The 22,628-nt window shown below is 49.6% G+C and overlaps 1 protein-coding gene across 2 annotated transcripts in view; it reads left to right on the top strand.

The window, feature by feature from the left end:
• Positions 1–22,628, top strand: part of Tbcd (tubulin folding cofactor D) — a 163,195-nt gene that overhangs the window by 56,308 nt on the left and 84,259 nt on the right. For both annotated transcript variants that reach the window (XR_002817683.1, XM_023699333.1), the window contains exons 8-13: positions 7,835–7,880; positions 9,229–9,361; positions 10,955–11,091; positions 12,483–12,543; positions 13,164–13,238; positions 16,879–16,973. Coding sequence is in view for 1 of the 2 variants with exons in the window: in XM_023699333.1 (XP_023555101.1) it covers positions 7,835–7,880; positions 9,229–9,361; positions 10,955–11,091; positions 12,483–12,543; positions 13,164–13,238; positions 16,879–16,973 (547 nt within the window). In the remaining variant the exon portion in view is untranslated. The remainder of the gene's footprint in view (positions 1–7,834; positions 7,881–9,228; positions 9,362–10,954; positions 11,092–12,482; positions 12,544–13,163; positions 13,239–16,878; positions 16,974–22,628) is intronic.

The raw sequence follows: 22,628 nt of genomic DNA, 5'->3' as shown, positions 1-22,628 counted from the left end.
CTTCTGCCCAGCTGCTGTTTGCGCGGTACTGGGCCTTCATTCTCTCTCTCTCTCTCTCTCTCTCTCTCTCTCTCTCTCTCTCTCTCTCTCTCTCTCTCTCTCTTGCAGGCCAGCAGATGGGCCTGACATTGTAGTATTCTGGGCTCTCTGTTGCAGTGGAAGGTTCCTCCTCATGGTCTCTGCTGTGTGAAGGAGCTGGTCAGGTTTGCCTGCGCTAAGGCTGGCCCTGTTCTGGAGCTGTGTGCTGGGGCTGGGTACTGGCATCTGGGTACTGGAGAGTGCTCTGACTGTGCTTAGCCCCATGCATCCAGGAGCACTGAGCCTGTCACAGTGGAGCTGTTGCTTAGTGTTGGGCCAGTGCTGGGGGCCAGGGGTGGCCTTTGCAGCTCCATTGTCCTGTTTGCAGGTCCCCGTAGGATCATTCTGTGTCTTCCTGTAGTGAGGTGCTCACGGATGACCCACTATTGTGGTGAGTGTGCTCCTGGCAGGCTTCCCTGGTAAGGCCAGAGCTCATAAGCTCTTGGGAGGCCAGATAGGCCTTTCTGAAGCCTTGCGCCATCATTGAGCCACCCTGGGCTGGGTACGGGACCTTTGTCCCAGGGCTTGGGGTGGGGCAGCTTTCTTTGGCCTTGACTCAGTGGTGCCTTCAGGGAGTCTCAAACTAGCACCTCCTGCTTGGCAGTGGGTGAACCTGCTCCCGCTTAGCTGACAGTCTATGATTTACAAGGCTTGGAGAACATGCCCCGGGGAGGGGAAGCTGGTTTGCACACTGCCGAAAAGCCAGCTTGGGTGGGTAGCAATCAAAAGGTGTGGTATTTTAGGATGATTACTGAGAAACTTGTTTTGTTTGCACCTAGTGCTGTGCTGGTCTCCAGACCAACAACAATAGACCTGGGGCCACTCCTCTGCTGAGTGGTGGTGGCTCAGTTTCTCTCTAAACTGTCAGGTATAATTGCTTTGCTTCCTGTGTTTTAGCAGGTGGCTTGATGTAGGCACACTGGACTCCATAGATGGGTGTTTTGCCTGTCTGCCCTCCTGCTGCAGCTTTGTCAGAGGTGAAGCGATGCGAAGTATCCTGATTATGTGAAAAAACACGGAACATGTGGTGTCCTATCCTCATTGACTTCTGTTCCTTTTTTCTCCTCTCCCTGTCTGAGTCCTTCAGCGACATTGCTTCTTTGACCCCTGTGTCACCATGGAGCCAGCTGGAAGCTCCAGGAAAGTTTTCTGTCTAGGGCAAGGAGGGCATCGGGAGGGGAAGAATCGGCGTCTTTCTGTGAGAGTGTGGGTCTTAGCACGCCCTCTTGCAGCTGGCCTGCTGTGTAGCAGGGGAGAGGGGGACAGGGACTGTGCGTTTCCTGGTGTGGAGGCTTGTCACACACGATCTAGGGTGGTTCGTGGTGTCATCCCCGCATGTCTGGTGGGTGCCGCTTCCAGAAAAGGCCTTGCTTTTCTGAGAACTTGCTTCTGCTTGGGTTATGCTGTTTGACTTGAGCGTTGGAAAAATATTCATGTGCATTTTTGGTGTTTTCAATTTGTTTATTCAGCCAGCAAATGAGACCAGAGTGCAGCCATCATCCTTCCTAGTGCCCATGACCGCCTCCCCTGGAGGCCTCTGCTCCTGGTCCTAGGCCTCTTTATGGCTACGTGGATATCTGCAGTAACGCGCCACAGTTTTAGTTGTTGCTCCTCCATGCCCTGGGGCCTCACCCTATTGCAGGGGCATCTGCAGATCTGGGCCCCGGCCCTGCTGGTACCTAGGTGACATCTGGCTCTCTTGTCCACAGTGGGATTCCAGCCCCTTGCTGCATCCTGAGGAGGGCATGGCTTCTGGTTGTGGGTTAGTCAGCACAAAGCTCATGACCTAAGTGATGACTGCTGTGCTGTCTGTGAGGACCCTGTGGGTCCTCAAGGGTAGGGGGTAGAACCCAGCTGGGACTGTAGCTGGCTTCCAAAAGCTTCTGTTCCTTGACATGAGCTCCTTTTGCCCTAGTTTCTGCTGGACATCTCCCCAAACTGTCTGACTTCTTGCTCTGGACTCAGGGAAGCAGTGTCCTGTGAGTGAGCTGATGCATATGTGGTTGTCGTGGTACCTATGGGCTTGTCCAGGAGTTTCCTTTCCTTTGTAGTTTCTTGGGGACCTTTATCATGAAGGGTTGGATTTCATCTAGTGCTAGTTCTGCTTTTAGTGAGCTGACTGTGTTTTGTTCTTTATTCTCTCTACTGGATATGTCTCATTATTCTTGGACTTAAACTATCCTTGCATTCCTTGAAGAAGGGGGGCAAACCCCATTTGGTTGTCTTGTCTTGTGTCTTTGTGTCTGTCTGTCTGTCTGTCTGTCTGTGTCTGTCTGTCTGTCTGTCTGTCTCTCTCTCTCTCTCTCACACACACACACACACACACACACACTCTCACACACACACAGTGTCTTGCTATGCGGGCAGTTTAGGCTAGCCTCTGGTTCACTATATATAGCCCAGGCTGGTCTTGAACTCACAGTGATCTTTCTGTCTCTGCCTTCCAAGTACTTGAATTACACACATGTGACAGCATGCCTGGCCCCATTTGATCTTGGTTTAAAATCTTTTTAATGTGTTGTTGACTTCATGTTGCTAATGCTTGTTAACTCTGCTCTCCTCATGGTACTAGGGATTGAATCTAGGGCCTTCACATGCAGCTATATCCCTACCTCTTTTTATTTTATTTTTATTATTTATTACTTTATCTACCAGGAATTGAACTCAGGACCTTGTGCTTGCCAGGCAGGTGCTTATGCTGCTGAGCTATCTCTCCAGCCCATCTTTTTTTAAAAAAATCTTTTCTGAAACAGAATCTTGCTGAGTGGACCAAACTTGCAATCTTCCTGCCTCAGGCTATCACACAGGTGGGGTTGCAGGTGTGCGCCACTGTGTTTGTTAAGGCTTTTGACAGCTGTCTTTTTTTTTTTTTTTTTTTTTGGAGACAGGATTGTGCTGTGGAGTCTGAGATGGCCCTGAATTTGCAATCCTTTTGCCTCAGCCTTCTCAGTGCTGAAGTCATAGGTGTATCCAATACTATGTCTACTTTCTTTCTTTTTTTTTTTTGTATTTTAGGGAAGGGTCTACAGGGTGTTCAGGGTTTTACTATTAGATCAGACTCATAGTGATCCACCTGTTTACAGTCTCCCAAGAGCTAGGATTTACAGACACGTGTCACCACACCCAGTGTCAATTGCTGTCTCAGCGTGCATGGGGGGCGGGGCCAGCACCAGCACTGCAGGCCCTGGGGATCGAACCCCTGGCCCCTGTGCCTGCTTGCAGGCGCTTTAATCTGCTGAGCTATTTGGCTGGCCCTCATTTTTTCTTTAGTAGTGGCAAAATGTGTTCAAAAAAGTAAAGGTTAAGAGTGGGAGACACAGTGGTCTAAAGCACCTACTTAGAACAAGCTTAGCAACGCATCAGGGACCGCGGTTCAATCCCCCAGCACCACATGCCAGCCAGCCTCGCCCCCTGGTGGGCTGAGCTGGCCACACACACACCACACTCTCTCTCTCTCTCTCTCTCTCTCTCTCATAAATAAAAAAAAAAAAAAAAAAAAAAGAGTGGGAGACAAACTGGCTCTACAGAGCAAGCTTGGGCTGTGTAAAAAGGAGAAAAGCAAGATAGAAGTACGTAAGTACATTCTGGGGTGCATGGGGGGCTATCATGAGAGAAGCCAGGAGAGCAGGCTCATCTGGATGTCTGTTTTCTCTTATACTGTCCAAATCTTTTTATTTTTTATTTATTTTTTTATTCTAATTTTATTGAGGAATATGAATGAGACATTTTCAAAGCTGATTAATAGGACAGTTTCTATAATCAATACATTGTACATTGTTATCTTCTTAGTGGTTATCCATAATACAAGAAGCAGACAGATATCCTGTCCAAACACTATTAGTACACCTTTCTTCTCATTGAATTAAGTGAAAGTAGCTGTATATCTATCCTATTTTGTATATATAAATACAAAATGATCTTTCCTTCGTATCCCCTTTTTTTTGTTTAGTCCTGTCAGAGGTGTATATTCTATTGGCATCTAAATACTAAGGTGTTTGAATTCAGCAAAACAATCCAACACCATCTAGCAGTCTATAATATTAGTGGGTTATCCTCAGAAGTTATTGACTTGAGCCTTTTACAGTTCATCGTATTAATATGACTTTATTTTATATACCTTGTTTTTCTGCTTTTACTTTATATACCTTGTTTTTATACTTTTCTGCTGAATGGTTAAGACCAAGATAAAGCACGACCTATATAACAAGAAATGTAACTCTTGTATCTGATAAGGTCAGCCAAGTATCCTCAGGATTTATCCTGTAGCCCTGTACCACACTTTGTAGATCCTTTGTCAGTGTCAGCCATGAGGATGAGTCACGGCCATTGATTGACCAATTTGCTCTCTGTGAAAGCCTGAGAGAATGTTTTTCTCTCCATGTGACTCTCCCCAGGCACACTGTACATCATCGATCGCATTCCTCTGTGGCTCCATAATCTTCTTGATCAGAAAATTTGGAGCACAACTGAGTTACATGATGTTACAGTACAGGTTCTCCTATGTCCTGAGTCTTCACTGACCTTGAAAGACTAGGGTCAAAATGTTGGCTGACCTTGCAGCCCTTCCTTTTCTCCCATTTTGAACTGCTAACTTAGGTTGTTAACTCTCCAGAAGAGAAGCGTATTATTAACCTGCAATATATGCAATTCAGTTTACCCTATCTGCCTAAATATCAGACATCTTTGGCATATCATGGAACAGGTATTTTCCATCAAATATTGATATGTTGAACTTTAAGTCCTTACAGAATATGAAGGAAAAATAATTTTAAAAAGCTAGAAATAAGCATTTGCATACTTTTACAAAGAAATTTAGAAATCTAACCATATACAGAATTGTAACAGGACAGACCTGTGTACACTGTCCAAATCTTGAGGGAACCTGAAAGAATTTCTACATATAGGTCCAGAGAAGCGGTGCTGGGCCCCCGAGCCTCAGGCCGATGTCAGGTCTAGGCCATCCTGTTGAAAACCTGCTGCATTTCCCACAAGAAGGACACATACAGGACTTCTGAAAGTGGCTTGGTAGTTAAATGTTACCAGGTTTTGGGTTGCTTGCCTCTCCCTCTGGAGTGGGATTCCAAGTTCTTCTTGTCTTGAGCAAAAAATTGAATGAAATGAGCAAAATGCAGTGGCAGCATTTATTTGAAGCTGGATTTGGTGATGCATGCTGTGATCCCAGCCCTTGGGAGGCTGAGGCAGGAGGATTTCTTCAAGTTCAAAGCCAGCCTGGGCTGCAAAGTGAGATCAAGGCCAGCCAACTACGTAGTTTTACCCTGTCTCAAAAAAGTTTTTTTTTTTAAAAAAAAAGTTTATTTGAAATAGTGAAAGTAGGGGCCAGGGAGATGGCTCAGTAGAATAAGCGCTTCCCTGGCAAGCTCAAGGGCCTGAGTTCAAGCTCCGGTTCCACCAAAAAGAAAAAAGTAAAAATCTATCTACAATTCTTTGGGGCCAGGCAGATGGCTCAGTGGAATAAGCACTTCCCTGGCAAGTACAAGGGCCTGAGTTCAATGCCTGGTTCCACCAAAAAAAAAAAAAAAAAAAAAAAGGTGAAATAGTGAAAGTGGCATTGCAAAGTGCGCTTGTACCAAGTAAAATAAGTTTTTGCAAAGTAAAAGTACAGCCAGGAAGATACAGGGCAGCTATCCTAAGGGAAGCCACAACAGCCGATGTGTACATTTTTGAGGGGGGATTGATATATGGATTTTTGTTGGGGTCTTGGCTTCCTATCAGTGTGACACTGTATCCTTGTACTCTACCAGCTGGAGGCTGCAGCAGGAGAGGTTCTTTGACATGTGGTTGATGTGGAACAGTTTGTAGCCAGAAGTCAATTATTCCAGAGAGGCCTGACTTTTAGTTTTAAAGTGGGAAGCATCTGGTCTCTGTGCTCATGTCTGTGAACTCCATATCTAGATTTGAACTGAGATTATACTGGCAAACCCAGCCAGGTTGGCATATTCTGCCGGGTGGGTTTGGGTGGTGTGTGGATGGCCTGTCTTGAATGGTGGTAGATTGGCTGGGTGGTGCCAGGCTGTCCACTCTGTCCCTGTCCTGGCCTCTGACCAGCTCAGAGGTCAAGGCAGGGGAAATGGGTGGGGATCAGGTGCTACCTTTCCTTCCACTGGCTACATGGGCTGGGGGGGCGGGTGAGAAGATGCAGAGCTCTGGGGCTCTCTGTGGGCGCTTCAGGCTCTTTGCTGACCTATCCTTTCCCCTGAGGTCCCTTGATAAGACAACTTGCACATTCATTAGAAAGAACTGAGCAACTTCCGGTGACCCTTGTAGGCCCAAGCCCCACATGTAATAGATCTGAGTGCTTTGTAGTGGTTGTCATGACACAGTATTCAAAGGTGACACTTACCATGCTGCTTATTGGCACTGAGCACATTGCTGCCCCTTCTGTATTTGTGACATTGGGCTGCTACAGGTGTTAGGTTGAAATGCACTGATTGAGCATCAGCTGGAATGGGCAGGTCAGGGCTGGTGGGGAGGAGGAGATGGAGGGAGCGAGGGATCGCTGCACCTCTGCTGGGGTGGGGTGAGGGTGGGGGGCTCGGTGTCAGCAGGGACAGACATTTTCACTGAGTGATTCCAGGTCAGGGGATGCTGACACAGCCGGGTACTTCCCCACGAGTGGAGGACAGCATGCCCCCTGCTTCAGGGCTGTGGCACAGTGCTTTCCACAGGACTCCTTGTGAGCTATTCCAGGGCATTTGTGTGGCATGATGTGCCCCAGCCTTTGGGCCAGGCTGTGCTCACTGGGTTGCCTGTTCTGAGGACCTCTTCTGGGGCTGTGTGGCTGTGGGCTGCTGGGTGCCTAGCTAGCTTCTCAGTGGGACTATCCAGTCTGGACCCTCATGACCGGTGTTTGCATTTGGGCTTGTGTATGTGTGTATGTGAGAGATTGTGTGCAGGGCCAGAAGACCTAACATCCAAGCAGTTAACCACTTTGCCATCTAAAAACTATTATCTGAAGGAAAGAAATTTTGCTCGTCCTTTTGTGGATGTTCTTAGTTCTTACTACATTTGTTATCTTGACCTCGAAAGTGGGTTAAGATTTCAAGAGTTAAGGGTTCTGGCTGAGACCAGTTTCAGTGAATACTCCTCCTTGGTTGATGGACTCTGGATTCACCCATAGCGCTGCATGTGTGGGGGCGGCAGAATCATGGGATACAGGCTGGAAGTACTAGGAGCAGGTGGGGGAGGCAGTACTTCAACTGTGAAACTCAAAGGAGGAATGTTTAGGCTCCTGACTGCTTTTGGTGGCTAAGTATGGCCATTATACCTCTTATCCATTGATCTTTTTCTTTTGGTGCTGACCATTGAACCCAGGGCCTTGTGCATGGTAGGCAAGTGCTCTCCCACTGAGCTACATCCCCAGCTCCTTTTGTTTTGCTGAACACACAAGACCGTGCCTCAGTCTCCTGTGTGTGCCACTGTGCTGGCTCCTTTGATACCTTTGCTCCTGCGCTGATAATCTGAACCCACTGAGTCTTCTGTCTCTCCCTGCGGGCTCCTTCACTCTGCGCACACTGCAGGTTGGAGCCAAGCCCCCGAGGGCGCTGGACTCTGTGTACCTAGTTGTCAGGAGACTTTGTTCCTATCTCTTTAACTCTTCTTTGTTATCTACAGCGGCTTGCCTCCTGATTGTTCTAAGTAAAGATTCTGAAAGATGCATTGAAGTGTTCTGATAACTTATATTTGTATCGTATATTTTTAGATGTACTTACAACATTTCAAAATACTTTTTTCTCAGGCACAAATATTTAAACATGGGAAACGTGAAGACTGTCTCCCCTATGGTAAGGCTTACTTTTGAGACATGTTTGTGTGTGACAAGAATGGCTCCTTGACCTTTTGTCTGTGGTGTGAGAATCTTACGTGGTGTGTAGGGGCACTACCATAGCAATGGCTGTTGGTTTTGTGTTTAATTATGGGATATTTGGTGAACTCTCCCAGTCATTTGAAAGGCAGGGCTTGCTGGGGGTCTTGTCCTGTAGCTGGGTCCTGACTGCCCCATCTGCCTCCACCTTGGTGGGACCTGGTCTTGGCAGGTGTGGCCCTAAAGTTGCCTTTGACTTCCTGGGAATCTTTATCCCCCATCACACTCCCAGTCCCCTTTTCTGTTCCTTTGTCATCAGTCCCTCACCTGTACCTTTCCCCACTCCTGTCACCCGATCGCCTTCTCACCTCATCCAGGTACTTGGCTCTGTCGTAGCTCTTCTGGCCTCTGCTTCCTCATGCAGTTGGTTAGTCCCGTGCATTTCCCTTAAGCCCATATCTAAAGCTGAGTCCTCGTTCCCGTCCCAGGTTCTCTTCTCTTCATGGGATGCTGCCCTGGCCGTCTTCCCTCTACTTGCTTCCAGCCACCTGTGCAACCTGGGTCCTGGCCCATTGCCTGTGTGAGACCCCTGCCATGATCCAGTATCTGGATCCTCCCGGTTGCCATCCCTACATGCTGCTGAGTGCCTTGACAGAATGTGCTCAGAAGTTCTAGCCTACTGCAGGACTGTCCCTGTCCCTCAGGCCTTCACGACTGCCACCATCTAACTGTTCTCATGGGTGAGACAAAATACCCAGCAGCGACAGATTAAGGGAGCAGAGATTTATTTGGCTTGCAGTTTGTAGAGGCTTCAGTCCATGGCTGACTCTGAGGTAGGGTGGCGCATGGCAGACAGGCATCACAGAGGAGAAGCAGTCCATGGTGGGCTAAGGTAGCAAAGCAAGCAAAGGACAGCCCCAGCTCTTTCTGTGCCTTATGTCTTATCCAAGCTACTCAGGAGGGGTAGTGCTCATACCCTTAATCCTAGTGCCGTTGATTCTAGCATTGCACCACAAATCAATTCCAGTGTCACACAGTCTAGATCCAGCCAGCTTGGAGGTACCATCTACCCACAAACTATAACAGCTGCTGTACAATGGCTCCAGTGCTCTGGGCCTCTCCAGTGGTTGCTGCCTGCTGAGGACGTTGGCCGACTGCACTCTAGCCGCTCCTTCTTGGCTGATGACCTGAGGAGAGGGGTTTTGAGGTCAGGCCTTAGGGTGGTTGTCACCTGCCCTGGGCCTGTGGGATCTCAGGGTGGCAGGCATCAGCTGCAGATGTGAGTGGGCGGTCTTGCCATCATGCTGAGCCATGTGCTCTCTCCACAGCTGCTGTTGTGCTGCAGTGCCTGGACAACTGCAGGCTCCCTGAGAGCAACCAGACCCTACTGCGAAAGCTGGCTGTGAAGCTGGTGCAGCGGCTGGGGCTGACCTTCCTGAAGCCAAAGGTAGCTGCCTGGAGGTGGGTAGGTGCTGGTGGCATTGGTCTTGGGTGCTCACGGTGCTCGGGCTGATGTGTGATGGTGTCTTCTCCATTTACTTCTATAATCTTTTTAAGTGTTTTTTAAGTGTGCCTAGTTTTACAAGGAATATTTTCCTTTAGGGACTTTCTTGCTGTGCCTCTTGAGGCTGAGGGCGAGGGAGGAACCTGGGGAAGGAACCTGGTCTCGCCTTTAATGGATGTGCAGCACTGATGCAGCCCAGTGTTACTGGTTAGGGCTGCAGTCCGGGGTGGTTCTTTCCCCTCAGTGCGCTCTTGAGAAAACCAAGTTCACTTTTCAGGTTTATTCGAGAAAGGAAACACGTTTGCTCATTGAAGACTCTCATGCTGTAGGTGCTTGCATTCATCAGCAGATTGGTATTGAGTGGCTGCTGTTGACACACACTTCTCTCATGTGCACGGGGTGCTATGCTCTTTGTAGCCTTCTGTTTTATTTCAAGTAGTGATGTGTGGAAGGATTGGACTAAGTTCATCTACCCTTTGTTTCAAGTAATGACAAATTCTGGAGAAGTGTGTTGTAGTTTAGTGACACGTTACTGAAACACCTTTGGGGTATTGAGTATGTCGCCCCTCTGTAAGGAATGGCTTATTAGATAGACTGTTAAGGCCTGGCTTCTAGACTGCCATGGAGACTGGCTCAGTGCTAGAGAGGGTGCTCCAGAAAAGCAGGCGAGCGTGCTGTGCGGGTGTACACGCAGGCACGCACACATGCTTCATGAAGAGCTTGTGTGGCCGCGGAGGTGGGCAAGCCTTGAGGTCTGCAATGGTGTGGCAGGCTGGGGATGCCCATCTTAGGCCCAGCAGGTGGGAGGACTCCCTCTTCCTGTCCAGAGAGTCAGTCTTCTGTTTTACTCAAGTCCCCAGCTGATTGGACAAGTCCTGTTGATGGGTCTGCTGATGGGACAGCTGCGCTGTTCACTCCACCCGGATACACCAAAGTAGTGTCACGAGTGCTGCGGGCAGCTGCTCTCCTCAAGGGGGCAGTGGCATTGCTGGCCCAGTCGTGCCTGTGGTCCATGTATTCTCAGTGGCTCTCCCATCTTATAGAGGCTGTGTGGAATTGTATGGCCGTGTGGGTGTGCAGTAGGGCCCTACATGTACATCCGGGAGGGAATGCCAGCCCACTGGGTGAAAACTGGGCAGCTGTGTATTCAGGCTTTCCATGTGTGTGTGCAGAGGCAGAGTCCATGGGACCTGGCCACAGATGAGCCATGGCCGCAGGTGAGAAGGGGCCACGTGACTAGGAGGGTGAACCTACGGGATGTGAGTGGGACGAGGCTGCACTTCCGCCTTGCGCACTTGGGCAGGGCCCCGTCCTCACCCTCCACAATGTGGCTTGGCAGTGACAAGGCTGGCTGCACTCAGACAGTGTCTGTGTCCGTGGCTTTCTGCACTGGTGCTGATGATGGTGCGTCAGTCTCCTCCTGTCTTGGGAAGCACGTGGAGTCGTCACAGGCCGCTTTGCGGTACAGAGTGATGCTGGCTTCATCTCCAGGCTGGTGGCTCACGGGTTCTAGCTGTGCTGCTGATCTGAGTGTGTTGTGATCTCTACAGGTACCAGCGTGGTTCCCGATCCTTGGCTGCTAACCTGCAGCTCTGCCCCCTGGCTCCAAATGAGCTGAAGCTACCTGCTGCGACGTGTGATGGAGACGAGGACTATGATGTCCCAGAAGGGGTAGAGAGTGTCATAGGTACGTGGGCAGCGCCAGGCCTCGTGCACATGCTGTACCTTCACCTCTCCCTGGGCCTCCCTTTTGATGCCCTCCCTTTCCTTCCTGGTGCCTGCCTCATCTCACGCTGAGCCTGCTGTGAGTGCAGAGCCGCTGCTCTCTCCCTTCCTGGAGCCCCCTCACCCTGGGTATCTGGGGAAGCAGAACCCCACTGAGGCATAGCACTCAGGTTCAGATGCCTGGTCCTTACCCAGCCTGTTACCCACAGTTTCCTGGGGGCATCTCAAGCCTTCCACCTCATCTTTGTAGAGGTCTTGACCCACTGCCTGTCATCACCATGGAGGCCGTATACCCCTCTCTAAGGCTGACCTTGGTGTCTCTTGCCACTGTCCCTCCTGTCGCCCTTTCTCTCCTTCCTTATGGGGACCCCTGTCCTGCAGGGCCAGGTTCACTCTTGCTATGTCCCCTCTGCTTATATCCACTTGGCCTCCTTTGGGGTGAGTTCTCCCCAGTGTTGTCTACACCTGCAGTATGCGGTCCACCTTGGCCATCATGGCAGCTCTGTATACTGCTGCATCTCTTCTTGCCTTATCCTTCTCTTCACCCTGAGGCCTTACACCTCCCTTTCCTAGATGCTCTGGTGTGGCTCCTAGTGCATGCCTTGGACCTCTCAAAGCCACCTGGCACTCCACTGTTGCAGTCGAGTTCTCTCTGATTGCCCAGCCACTCTTCTGCAGAGTTCCTTGTGCCCCTGTTTCTCGAGGTCAGGTTGGCCTGGGACTGCCCATGGTCCTCTGGCCAAGGTTTAGGCCCTATTGATGTCAGACTGCCTCCCAGCAGCCTTTGGGTGAGGGGCTGCCCTTCATGGAGCCTGGCATATGGTTTCCTCAGGCAGCCTACCCAGCCAGCCCGTCACCCATGGCCACCTTTTTTTTGGCTTAGGAGGCTCTGGCCCTTGACCTTCCCCTGTGGAGGCCACTTTGGTGGCTCTCTGCTGGGCTGATCGATGTGTTAGGAGTAGTGGAGAAGATGGGCTTTCTGGGTTGTTAAAAAAACACAAGGACAGTGCTGTTCTTTTTTTTATTTATTTATTTATTTATTTTTTTTATTTATTACATTTATTTATTGTGTGTGTGTGGCCAGCTCAGCCCACCAGGGGGCGGGGCTGGCTGGCATGTGGTGCTGGGGATCGAACCATGGTCCCTGTGCTTTGCCAAGCTTGTTTCAAGTAGGTGCTTTAGACCACTGAGCCATCTCTCCAGCCCCGACAGTGCTGTTCTTTTCTTATTTTCTTAAGATGAAGATTTTCAGTACAGCTTGCTCCAGGACATTGGTTGGAACACGGTGTGGGGTAGGGGCATTTTCAGAGTGTCAGGACTTGCCTGACTGATGGCTGTGTCTCCCTCTTGCAGAGCAGCTTCTGGGTGGCCTGAAGGACAGAGACACGGTGGTGCGCTGGTCTGCAGCCAAAGGGTAGGTACTGGGCAGCAGCTGGTGGGGCCAGGGTGAGCTCTTCAGCCATGGAAAGCTTTATACAGGGTTGATAGCAACAGATATCTTAGCAAGGTTTTAAACTTTTAAGATGATTAATGAGAATGAAGTTTTGACTCCCTGGCAGTGTTGGGCTGTGGAGAGACAGGGTCCATGTGGAGTAGGTGTCTTTTGGAGAAAATGAGGGGCTGACAGGTGGTCTGTGGGTTCCCTAGGCTCTTTGATTTGGATGCTGGCCCACGGTTAGGGGCTCCTTCTGCATCTGTACTCAGTGTTGGCAGTTGAGTGTGGGCCTCCACCCTGGAGTACTGAGAGGACCCTTCTGCAGGTCCCCAAACTTGGCCTCCCTGCCAGGCCAGCGTCTTGTGGGAGTGGGAAGCCTACCTGGGGAGGGGCTGGGTGGAAGCGCTTAGCATGTGCCCGCTGCTGTTGGCCGTTGGTGATGGCCTGCAGCATTCATGTGCCCATGTGTCATGCCTGTCTCTGTCATGGTGAGTGATGGTGGCAGACCATAGTGTGCGGGGCTTTCCTCTGGTCTCGGCCATTATAGGATGTGTCCTATACCATGCTGCTGGCCTGACAGCTGTCACTTTTCTCCCCAGAATCGGCAGGATGGCAGGGCGGCTTCCCCGAGAGCTGGCCGATGATGTGGTTGGATCTGTACTGGACTGCCTCAGGTGGGTGCTTGTTCTGGGCCATGGCAAAGGGACCTCTCCCTGTTCCATAGATCTTGTTACATGGATCTTCCCTCTTGGCACATGGCAGAGGCTACTGTCTCTGTTCTGGTTACGTTTCTTTTTAGTGTGTTGTCAGTGGGACTCTGGGCCTTCCATTTGTCTTGAACGTTAGTACAATGATGCGAGTTGACTGGTGTGTGCTGTGGTTAAGACCATGGCACTGCAGGTCAGGGAAGCTGCGAGTCTGCTCTGAGATCTCCCTTCTGGTCGTGGTGGCTGCCTGCACTGTCCCATGGAGCTTCTGGGGGTGGGGCACCATGTGGACCTGCTCCAAGTGACTGAGGAGACTGAGGCCTAACTGAGAAGTTGGAGTGAATAATATTGCATAAGTATAAATTTGGCCATTCAGTAGTTCTTTGGATGGTAGGGATGGTGATGTGGGTAGGTGGGAGCCTGGGCCGCAGATCTGAATCACGTATCTGGGGGGTGCTGGTTCTGATACCTCCCCTAGGGCTATCACCTGTGGCATTGGTGTGGGTCTTGGTGTCAGAGGTAGGGGTTGAGAAGGGCCACGCCATTGTTCAGAGCCCTGCTTTTTGCCGGCCCTCCATAGCTGGCACTGTGTCTGGGCCTGTCACTGTGTAGCTGGGACTCTACATCTCAAAAGTGTGCTGTCAGCATTTTGGTTGCTCAGTGTGATGTCAGTGACCAGAGGCGCTCTGCTAGCAGCCCTGCCATCTCCTGCTGGAGCAGTCTCTCCTCCACTTAGCCTCGGGCAGCTCAGTGACAGTCTTGGACTACAGGGAATGATCTGTCACACACTGGTCATCTTCGGAATAATGCTGCATAGAGTAAAAGCACATGCTGCTTGCTGGGGTTGCCTTATGGAGTGCGTGGGCTGGAGAGAGTGGAATTAGTCTTCTTGAGATCTATGGGCTTGTTTCACGCTCATCCTGGAGTTCCCTCCAGTACACTGTGCTCTTTGGGTGCTGGCTAATGGGCAGCCTGGGCTTCCTGTTCTCCAAGAGAACAGAGCTATGGAAGTGGGGCCATGAACAGGGTGGGTCCTTCACCTTCCAGCTGCCCTTCACTGCCCAGTTGGAGTGGCCATTTGTCTTAGCTGCTTTTGTTGCTCTTTCCTTCCCTGTGGTGTTCTGCATGTTCCCTCTGGGGTTTTTCTTGTTGTTTGTTTGTTTATTTATTTATTTATTTTTGAGATAGGGTCTCACTGTGCAGTTTAGCCAGTACTTGAACTCACCATATAGTCACACAGTGATCTTCCTGCCGCTGCCTCCTAGACATGCACCGCCATGCCCAGCTTCCTTCTGCTTTTAGAATTGTTGTCTTCCCTCGCCTTTTCTGGAGCTGCTCTCTGCTGGGCCTCTCAGCAAGCTGGGGTGTGCTGCTTCCCCCCCGTGTTTCTTCCACTGGCTTGCAGGCTTGTAGAGTGCCCTGGCTACCTTGATTGTCCAGTGCTTCTTGCCTTTTTTGTTATTTTGGTTTGTGAGTCACATTTTTGTGCCTTCGTTTTCAGGGTTGGAGTAGGCATCTTGCCCTTGATCCCTCCTCCCTCAGCTCAGAGCAGCACGCAGGGCGTAGCGCAGGCAGGGCCCTCACCAGGTCTGAGCAGGGCCCTCTGCCTCCCACGCCCTCCAGTCTCCTCGCGGCCCCTCCACAGCCGTGCCCTCATCCCTGCCCCTGAGTGTTTCTGCCTTGTCCTGAGCTTGGGTCTGAGGTAGCCGTCCTCATTCAGCACTTGGCTGATATCTGCCGGTCCCTGGTGTCTAAAGACTGGCTCACCTCTTAGGCCAGCTGGAAGGGGAACCATGGCGCACACATGTTTAGTTTAGAAGTGGACATGGGCACGACATACCTTGGCTGTTGTATGTTTGAGTCATCATAGCATTAGTACTCAGTTCATTCTGTTATTAATCTGTATGAGAAGTGTGAAGCGCTTTTAAGTATAGTTAAGATCTAAAGGGACATAATGTGCAGATATTAATTTTGGAAATTGTTATGTTGCCTTTGGGCAGGTTTTTAGTAGAATACATAGAAATTAATAAAGTTGTACTTGAGCTAGGCATGGTGCTGCCCACCTGTCTCAAAAAATAAAAAGGGACCTGGGCCTGGAGATTCAAGGCCCTGGGCTCAGTCCCTGGCACCATACTGCAGTAACTCCAAGAGAGGTGTGTTGGAGGGACCCCGCTGGAGGTTCCTGCAGCACAGGGAGGCCTCAGCTTGGTGTCTGCTGTGCACTCTCCCATCCCAGCAGCCTTGTGCTTGCTGCTGCTGGTGGTGCAGCCTGCTGGTTTCCTGCATGCCTCTACTGCCAAATTAGTTTGGTCAGCATTGGTGAAAGTCTTGTAATTTTTTTTTTTTTTTGTGATGTATACTTTTATATTTGTATTGGCAGAAAAGTGTGGAACAACCCTGAGAAGCAGTTATTCACATTAATGATGATGACAGGCCGCAACTAGAGAGAGCTTCTGAGCCACTTCAGAGCTACTTTTATTAAACTTTACTTTGATGTGATTAATTCACATTATAAGCATTAATTAAAAGTCTGCTGGCCCGTGCCTGTAATTTGAGCATTCTGGAAGGCTGAGGCAGGAGGATTGCTTGAGCACAGGTGTTCAGGAGCAGTATGCCAGGATAGCAAGGCCTTATCTCTTATAAGGGGGAAAAAATTATATTTCAAATAGTTAAAAGAAAAGTACAAGCGCTATTTCATTCTGATGTTTTTTAAGCTTGAATTTGATGACTCAGGTAAATGGTGGGGTAGCATTTAGAGGAGACTTCCTGGGCCAGCGAGATAACTCAGCAGACTAAGCACCTGCTTAGGCAAGTGCAGGGACTGGGGTTCCATCCTCAGCACCACATGCTGTGCCGGGCCTGCCCCGGGCACACTGAACTGGCCACCAAGACCAGGCATGGTGGTGCACATGTGTAATCTCAGTGCTGGAGAGTCTGAAAACAGGAGGATCCCTCCTAGCGCAAGCTGCATAGTGAGACCCTGTACCAAATACATAAATACATACATAAATAAATAAAGGAGACTTCTTGCTCCCCATTTGTTGCCATCATATGACTTGGATGGGATCCCTATGAAGCCCTGGATTTGAGGTGTCATCCCTCATGATGGAGCCATCCAGGTGACACAGTAGGGTCTCTGTCCAGGTAACACAGGTAGAAGACTCTCTGGGCTTGACTGTCAGAGCTTTGCACCAGAGGGAGATTTGAAGAGATAGCTGTCGTCGTGACATGGTAGTTTCATGACACGATGGTGACTGTCTTGGTGTTGAATTAGGGTGTTTTATTCCTTTCTTTGCTTTTTAAAAAATTTATTTATTTATTTATTTATTTGTGTGTGTGTGTGTGTGTGTGTGTGTGTGGCCAGCTCAGCCCACCAGGGGGCGGGACTGGCTGGCATGTGGCGCTGGGGGTTTGAACCGTGGTCCCTGTGCTTTTGCTAGCTTGTTCTAAGTGGGTGCTTTAGACCACTGAGCCATCTTACCAGCCCCTAGAGTGTTTTATTTCTTCAGGCAAGAAGTGAGGGTCTCCTTGGGGCTCAGAGCACAGCTTGTGTTCCTTGCCTGTCTGGATTTTGGATCAAGAGCTGACATTAGAACTCTGGTCTCAGTTTTCAGGAGACGGACAAGGCGTGGCACGGTGGATGTCTGGCACTGGCGGAACTGGGCAGGCGAGGCCTGTTGCTTCCATCACGACTCTCAGAGGGTAAGTAACAAAGTGCATGACCTGTGTCTTCTGGCCTCCCTGGTGTGGCAGGTTGCTTGGAAGGGTATGCTGCACATGGCCTGTGTGCTCCCTGCTGCTGGCCTTGGTGGGATGCATAGGCCATAGACTCCATGTGCTGCAGGTGGAGGGCACAGACTCTGCTGACCTCTGATTTTCTTGCCCTGAGAACTGACTTTCAGCCCTAGGGATCTGCTGCTGAGGACTCCTGCAATCTCTGCACCTGGTGTCTCCACAGTGTCCTGTATCCACATCTGTCTTATGTCACCTGCAGTGACTGGGGCCTGCAGTGACTTAGTGAGGCTCAAGTCAGTGTAGAGCGCAGGGCATTGGGTGAAGGGCTGGGAAAACTGCAGGGATGCTGTGGTGCTGAGCTTGGGGGCAAGGACAGGGCTTGTGGCCATACTGAGGGCTTGTGACACCCAGGCCAGCTGTTGGGCTGTGGCTGTGGCCAGCCCGTGGTGGTAGGGATGGGCCTTGGTGTGACTGGAAGGGATGGAAGTTTGCAGGGATAGTGAGGACACTGCCTGAGTGGGCCCTGTAGATGCTGTGCACAAAGAGGTGGCTTCTGTCCGGAGCACAGACGCATAGCGGTGTGGCCAGCATCTCAGCAGACTGGGCTGAGAGTCTTCACCAGGTCTGGAGAGGCATGGCAGATCTTGTAGGGCTTGCATTAAAAAGTTGTGTTTAATATTACTGCTTTTGAAGAATCTTCTTTATTGGGAGAACTTAGGTACCGTAAGTTTACCCAATGAAGTGTGCAGTTACTTTGTTTGTTTTTTTTTTTTTTTTTTTTTTTTTTTTGTAGAATCAGGGATTGAACTCAGGCCCTTGCATTTGCCAGGGAAGCGCTTGTTCCACTGAGCTGTCTCCCTAGCCCCGAAGAGTGCAGTTACATGGTCTTTAATATGCTCAGAACTCTGCAGTACCACTGGCTTATGATTGGGTAGCATCTTCACTGTTGCAAGTAGAAACTCTTCTCAGGAGCAGCCCGTCCCAGGCAGCCACTGGTGCATTTTCTGACACTGTATGATATTTTGCTGTGTCTACACATTTCATATAAGTGACTTAGCAGTATGCACAGATGCATCTGAGTTCTTTCACTTAGTATAATGTTTCTGGTGTTCACTGTCATTGTAGCACACCAGCGCCTCTCTCCATTTTATTGCCGAGTGGTGGTCTGTTGCGTGGCTGCACCACGTTTGGTCTCGAGATGTTGGCTGGCATCAGTGATCCCAAGCAGGTGGAGTGAAAGGCTGTGAGTGCTGCTATCATAGCTGTCCAGCATAGTCCTGCTGTTTGAGCTGTGAAACCTGCCGTAGAATAAACCAGCCCCTGACCTTCCCCTGGGCGGCTGCCCTCCCTGTTAGTAGAGCCCCGTGTTGCCCTCACCCAGTGCCTACCAGAGCCTGGACAAACATGACAGGAGAGTGTTGGGTCAGGAGGGAACTCTGTCTCGGGTGACTGTGGTTGGAGTGGTGCTGACACTCATGTGCCTCTGCACTCCACGTAGTACTTTCTGTGTTTCTGTTTTAGACCTTATGCTTTTGTTCCCTTGAGGGCGGTTGTGCTGCTGCACAGTTTTTGTGCTCCCTTGACTGAGAGGCTGTGGACAGCTTTGTCAGTGTGGAGGGCGCTGGCAAGATGTGGCCTGGGGGAATAGGTTTCAGTGGCATGATGGCCACCAGGATGTGGGGTGTTATCCTAGACGATGTGATCTGGGAGGACAACTGTTGCCACCCTGACAGTTTGTATCTTATATAGGTTTCTATCTCAGAAGTTCTGGTTAGGGCGGACAGGTGTTGACGGCACGATGGTCACCAGCATGCAGGTTTGTACCCTACAGGATGTGGCCTACAACCTGTATGTTGACGATGTGAGGCCACTAGCTTAGGAGTTTGTGTCCTAGAGTATGTGGTTCAGGTGGATGGGTGTCAGTGCTTGTGGCGATTCGCCCATGTGCTTGTATCCTGTGTACAGGACACAGCCAGTGGAAGAGGGAAGAAGTGTCCTCAGAAGTTCTCTGTGGACATCCATCTGGAAGACAGTTGGGTTTTTTCTCTTGCTTCTGAGAAAACAGCCCTGCCCAGTGGAGGATGGTTAGGAAAGGAGTGTTATCTTTTTTTTGGATGGCTTCTTAGGGAGCTTTGCTTGTGTTGTCCATGCCCACAGACCCCTTACCACATTGCCTATGTGCTATACCTTGTGCCTATTGATTGCATATTGTTTGAAGATTAACTAGCATTTGATACTGCTTCAAGTCTCCTGGGTATATTTCTGTCTACCTGTCTTTCATCAACCTGAGGTGACTTCAGGGTTACTTCATCAGATGTTCTTCCTGACTCTGGTTCTCCTTTGTCTCTCCTGAGATCCTGTTATATGTTTGTTGGTGTCTGTTAAGTTTTGTGAATTTTCTTTAGCCTTTCCTTTTTTTTTTTTTTTTGCAGTATGGGGGATCGAACTCGGGACCTTGTGCTTGCCAGTCAAGCACTTAGGCCGCTGAGTTAGTTCCCTGGCAGCCTTTCCTTTTTGGCTCTTCATTTGGCTAATTTTAGTTGTCCTATCCTTCAGTTCACTGATTATTTCTTTTGCCTGGACAGATCTGGCTGTCAGACCCTGTAGGCAAGCTTTTCACCTCAGCTGTAGGCTTTTCAACTCCATAGGGTCCATTTGGCCTCTTTGTCATCACTTCTGTCCCTTTATTGATATTCTGTAGTTTTTCATGTTTTAAGGCAATTGATTTGAAGTTTTAGCTGGGAAGTCTACTGTCTGGCCTTTCTTTGGGATGTTCTTTGTTGGCTCTTGTTTTCCTGAGAATGAGTGCACTTCCTTGTTTCTTTGGATGCCTTTGTTTGTTTTTTAATGAAAACAACATTTTGAATATGATGTGGTAACTCTTAGATGTCCACAGGGATTGGTTTTGTGTTATGTTGAGGGTGTGGCCATCTGTATCTTTGAAGGTGCCTCTGTAGAACCTGAGCATCTTGTGTTTTGTCTCAGAAGTCAGCTCTGAGTCTCAGCACCTGACAGAGATGTCCCTAGGGCTGAGATGCACCAGCCTCTTTCTTCCTCACAGAGAGCATTCTCTCAGTTGCTCTGAGGTTTGGGTTAGAATGTGGGCCTTGGCAACAGTTGGTCCTGGGAGCCGAGACCAACTTTGTGCTGTCTCGGTGGAGGTTCAGGTTATGGAGCCCCTCTGCCATGTCCATGACTTCATTGAGTAAGGAACATGTGAATGGGGCTCTAGTGGCCTTCTAGTCTTTTGATAGGATTGTACCTGGGAGAATTTCCTCAGGGAAATGCCTGCAGAGGGGCGCAAGAAGCTGAAGGCTAGAGGGCCCTATCTGGTCTCAAAGGTGTGTTGTGGGTGGGGGGCTGGAGGCTGTCTGGAAGCTCTGTGTCTGGGAAAAGGCTTTGGGGCATATTCCCATGCCAGTGTTTGCTGCAGAGGAGTCCGTGTCTTCTAGGAGATGCTACACTAATGTGATGGCCACATGCCCTTGTGTGCCAGGACTTGGTTTTGAGTCTGGTCTATGCACTGGGTCTCCTGGGGCTGTCTCCACTGCAGCACCCCCCCTCCCCCCAGCCCCTGCATTCTATCTCTCTACTACAGGCCTGGCACCTCAGTTTCCAAGTAAGTGGGTGGGCCTGGAGGGACCTGGACAGTCCTTGTATCTGGGGTTGGTTTTTAGCTGCTGTGGGGTTTTAAGCTGTTCACTCCCCAGTATGTAAGAAAGTGGAGCCCATTACCTCGAGTCTTTGTCTTGACTGGAGCCTGGTGGCTCTATATACCTCTTGGGTAAGCATGGGGAACAGATTGCAGCAGGACTTCTCAGGGCTGTGCAGAGAGCAGAGTAGGTATTAATTGCATTTTAAAAATGTGAATTAAGAAATAGTTTTTTTCCAGCCTACCTATAATATAATTTATATACCAAACAATTCCTCATTTAAAGTTTGAGATTAAAAAAAAAAAAAAAAAAAAGAATTAGAGTGGCTTTTGATATATTGCTTTATTTAAAAAAATTATAGTAAGAATATATAACATTTAAAAATTTGGCATTTTAATGTACATTGTTGTATGGCATTATGTTCACTGTTGTACAGCCGTCACTTCTGTGTGGTTTGGGAGCTGTCATGACCCCAAACAGACAGAGTCCTGGCTGTCCCAGTCCACCTGCTGCCTCTGCATTTCTGTCTTCTAGGAACCTCATGTGAGCACCGAGTTTGTATGGCGCTGGGCCTTGTATGACTGGTTTGTTTCACAAGTGTGATTTCAAGGTTCCTCTGTGCTGTAGTGTGAAGAGCAGTGTCCTTGCTGTGTGAGGACAGCCAGCCAGAGAATCTCCTCACTCTGCTCTTGGCAGGCGCTCAAGTTGCCCCCTCTGCCGCCAGGATCTGCTGCAGAGGTTGTGGAGGTGCATATGCTCGTGAGACTGTCAGGCCCCTGGGTGACACACTGCAGTAGGATTGCTGGGTCTTGGGGTGGTTTGTGTGACTTTTTGAAAGCTCATCACTTTTTGTATGTAAAAGTTAGAAACTTAGTTCTGGAGCCAGGCCACAAGTGGATGCAGACAGACAGCATAAGGAAGAAAGCAGTAGGCTATTTTCATGCTATAAGGCTCTAGGAATCTGCTTTGTTTTAAAGGTAAATGGAAGCTTGTTTGGTGGTGATGGTCTGTTCCTGCAGAGCCTTTGGGAAGCTGCCCTGAGGGTGGCCTTCCTGGGCAGGTCACATGGTGATGACATGCTAAGGTGCAGGACAGAGTACCTCCAGGTCGTCAGAGGTTCATGCTGGCCCAAGGTCAGGAGGCCGACAGCTGCCTTGGTCCCCTTTGTTGTCATTCAGGATGCCAGCACCTGGGGAGCTAGGGAGCTGTCATGCAGATCAGGGACCCAGCCCTTACAGAGGCGTATGACCATGGCTGTCAGTGCGAGGAAGGACCCTGGCCTACAGGACCCAAGGATAGTCTTGGGGCTCCACAAGGGACGGGACCACAGGGCTCTTCTGCACCCTGAAGACAGGACCACATGATACTTGTCTACCCCCAAGGACAAGACCACAGATTTCACTTGCCCCTCAAGGACTGAACCACAGGGTTCCTTGCATCCCCAAGGACAGGACCACAGCGTCCCCTTGACTCTCCTCACTGCATCTTCCGGGTCACTTTGCAGTTGTGGCCTCAGGTAATACTTAGAAGAATTACGAGATCCTCTGCACATCTCTTACAAGTTGACATTCAAGTTTGATATAAATTTAGCTTGTTTTGAAGGATGGTGTTTCTGTCCTGCAACTTATCACTAGGTGAACCCATTGTCTCCCTTCATACGTATGTGTAAGGTGTCCAGGCCTCGCAAGTATCTGGGACGTGTGTTTTCTTTACAGTATATTCATCCTTCCCTCTGTCTGCCCCTTTGCAGAGAATTTGTGCTGAGGGCCCAGGAGTGGAGGATCATGTAAAAAAGTTGACTGTTTTACTTCTTTAGCCTCAAGGTGTTGCTTACTGAAATGTTTTTCTTTTCTTTTCTTTTTTTTTTTTTTTTTCCTGTGGAACTGGGGATTGAACTCAGGCCCTTGTGTTTGCCAGGCAAGTGCTTATTCTACTGAGCCATCTCCCCAGGCCCTGTTTTTCTAATTTG

This window comes from Octodon degus, unplaced genomic scaffold, assembly GCF_000260255.1.
Source record: "Octodon degus isolate 3935 unplaced genomic scaffold, OctDeg1.0 scaffold00112, whole genome shotgun sequence".
NCBI classification, from domain to species: domain Eukaryota; kingdom Metazoa; phylum Chordata; class Mammalia; order Rodentia; family Octodontidae; genus Octodon; species Octodon degus.
Note: the sequence above shows the minus strand (reverse complement) of the source record. Positions and strands in the feature narration are given on the sequence as shown.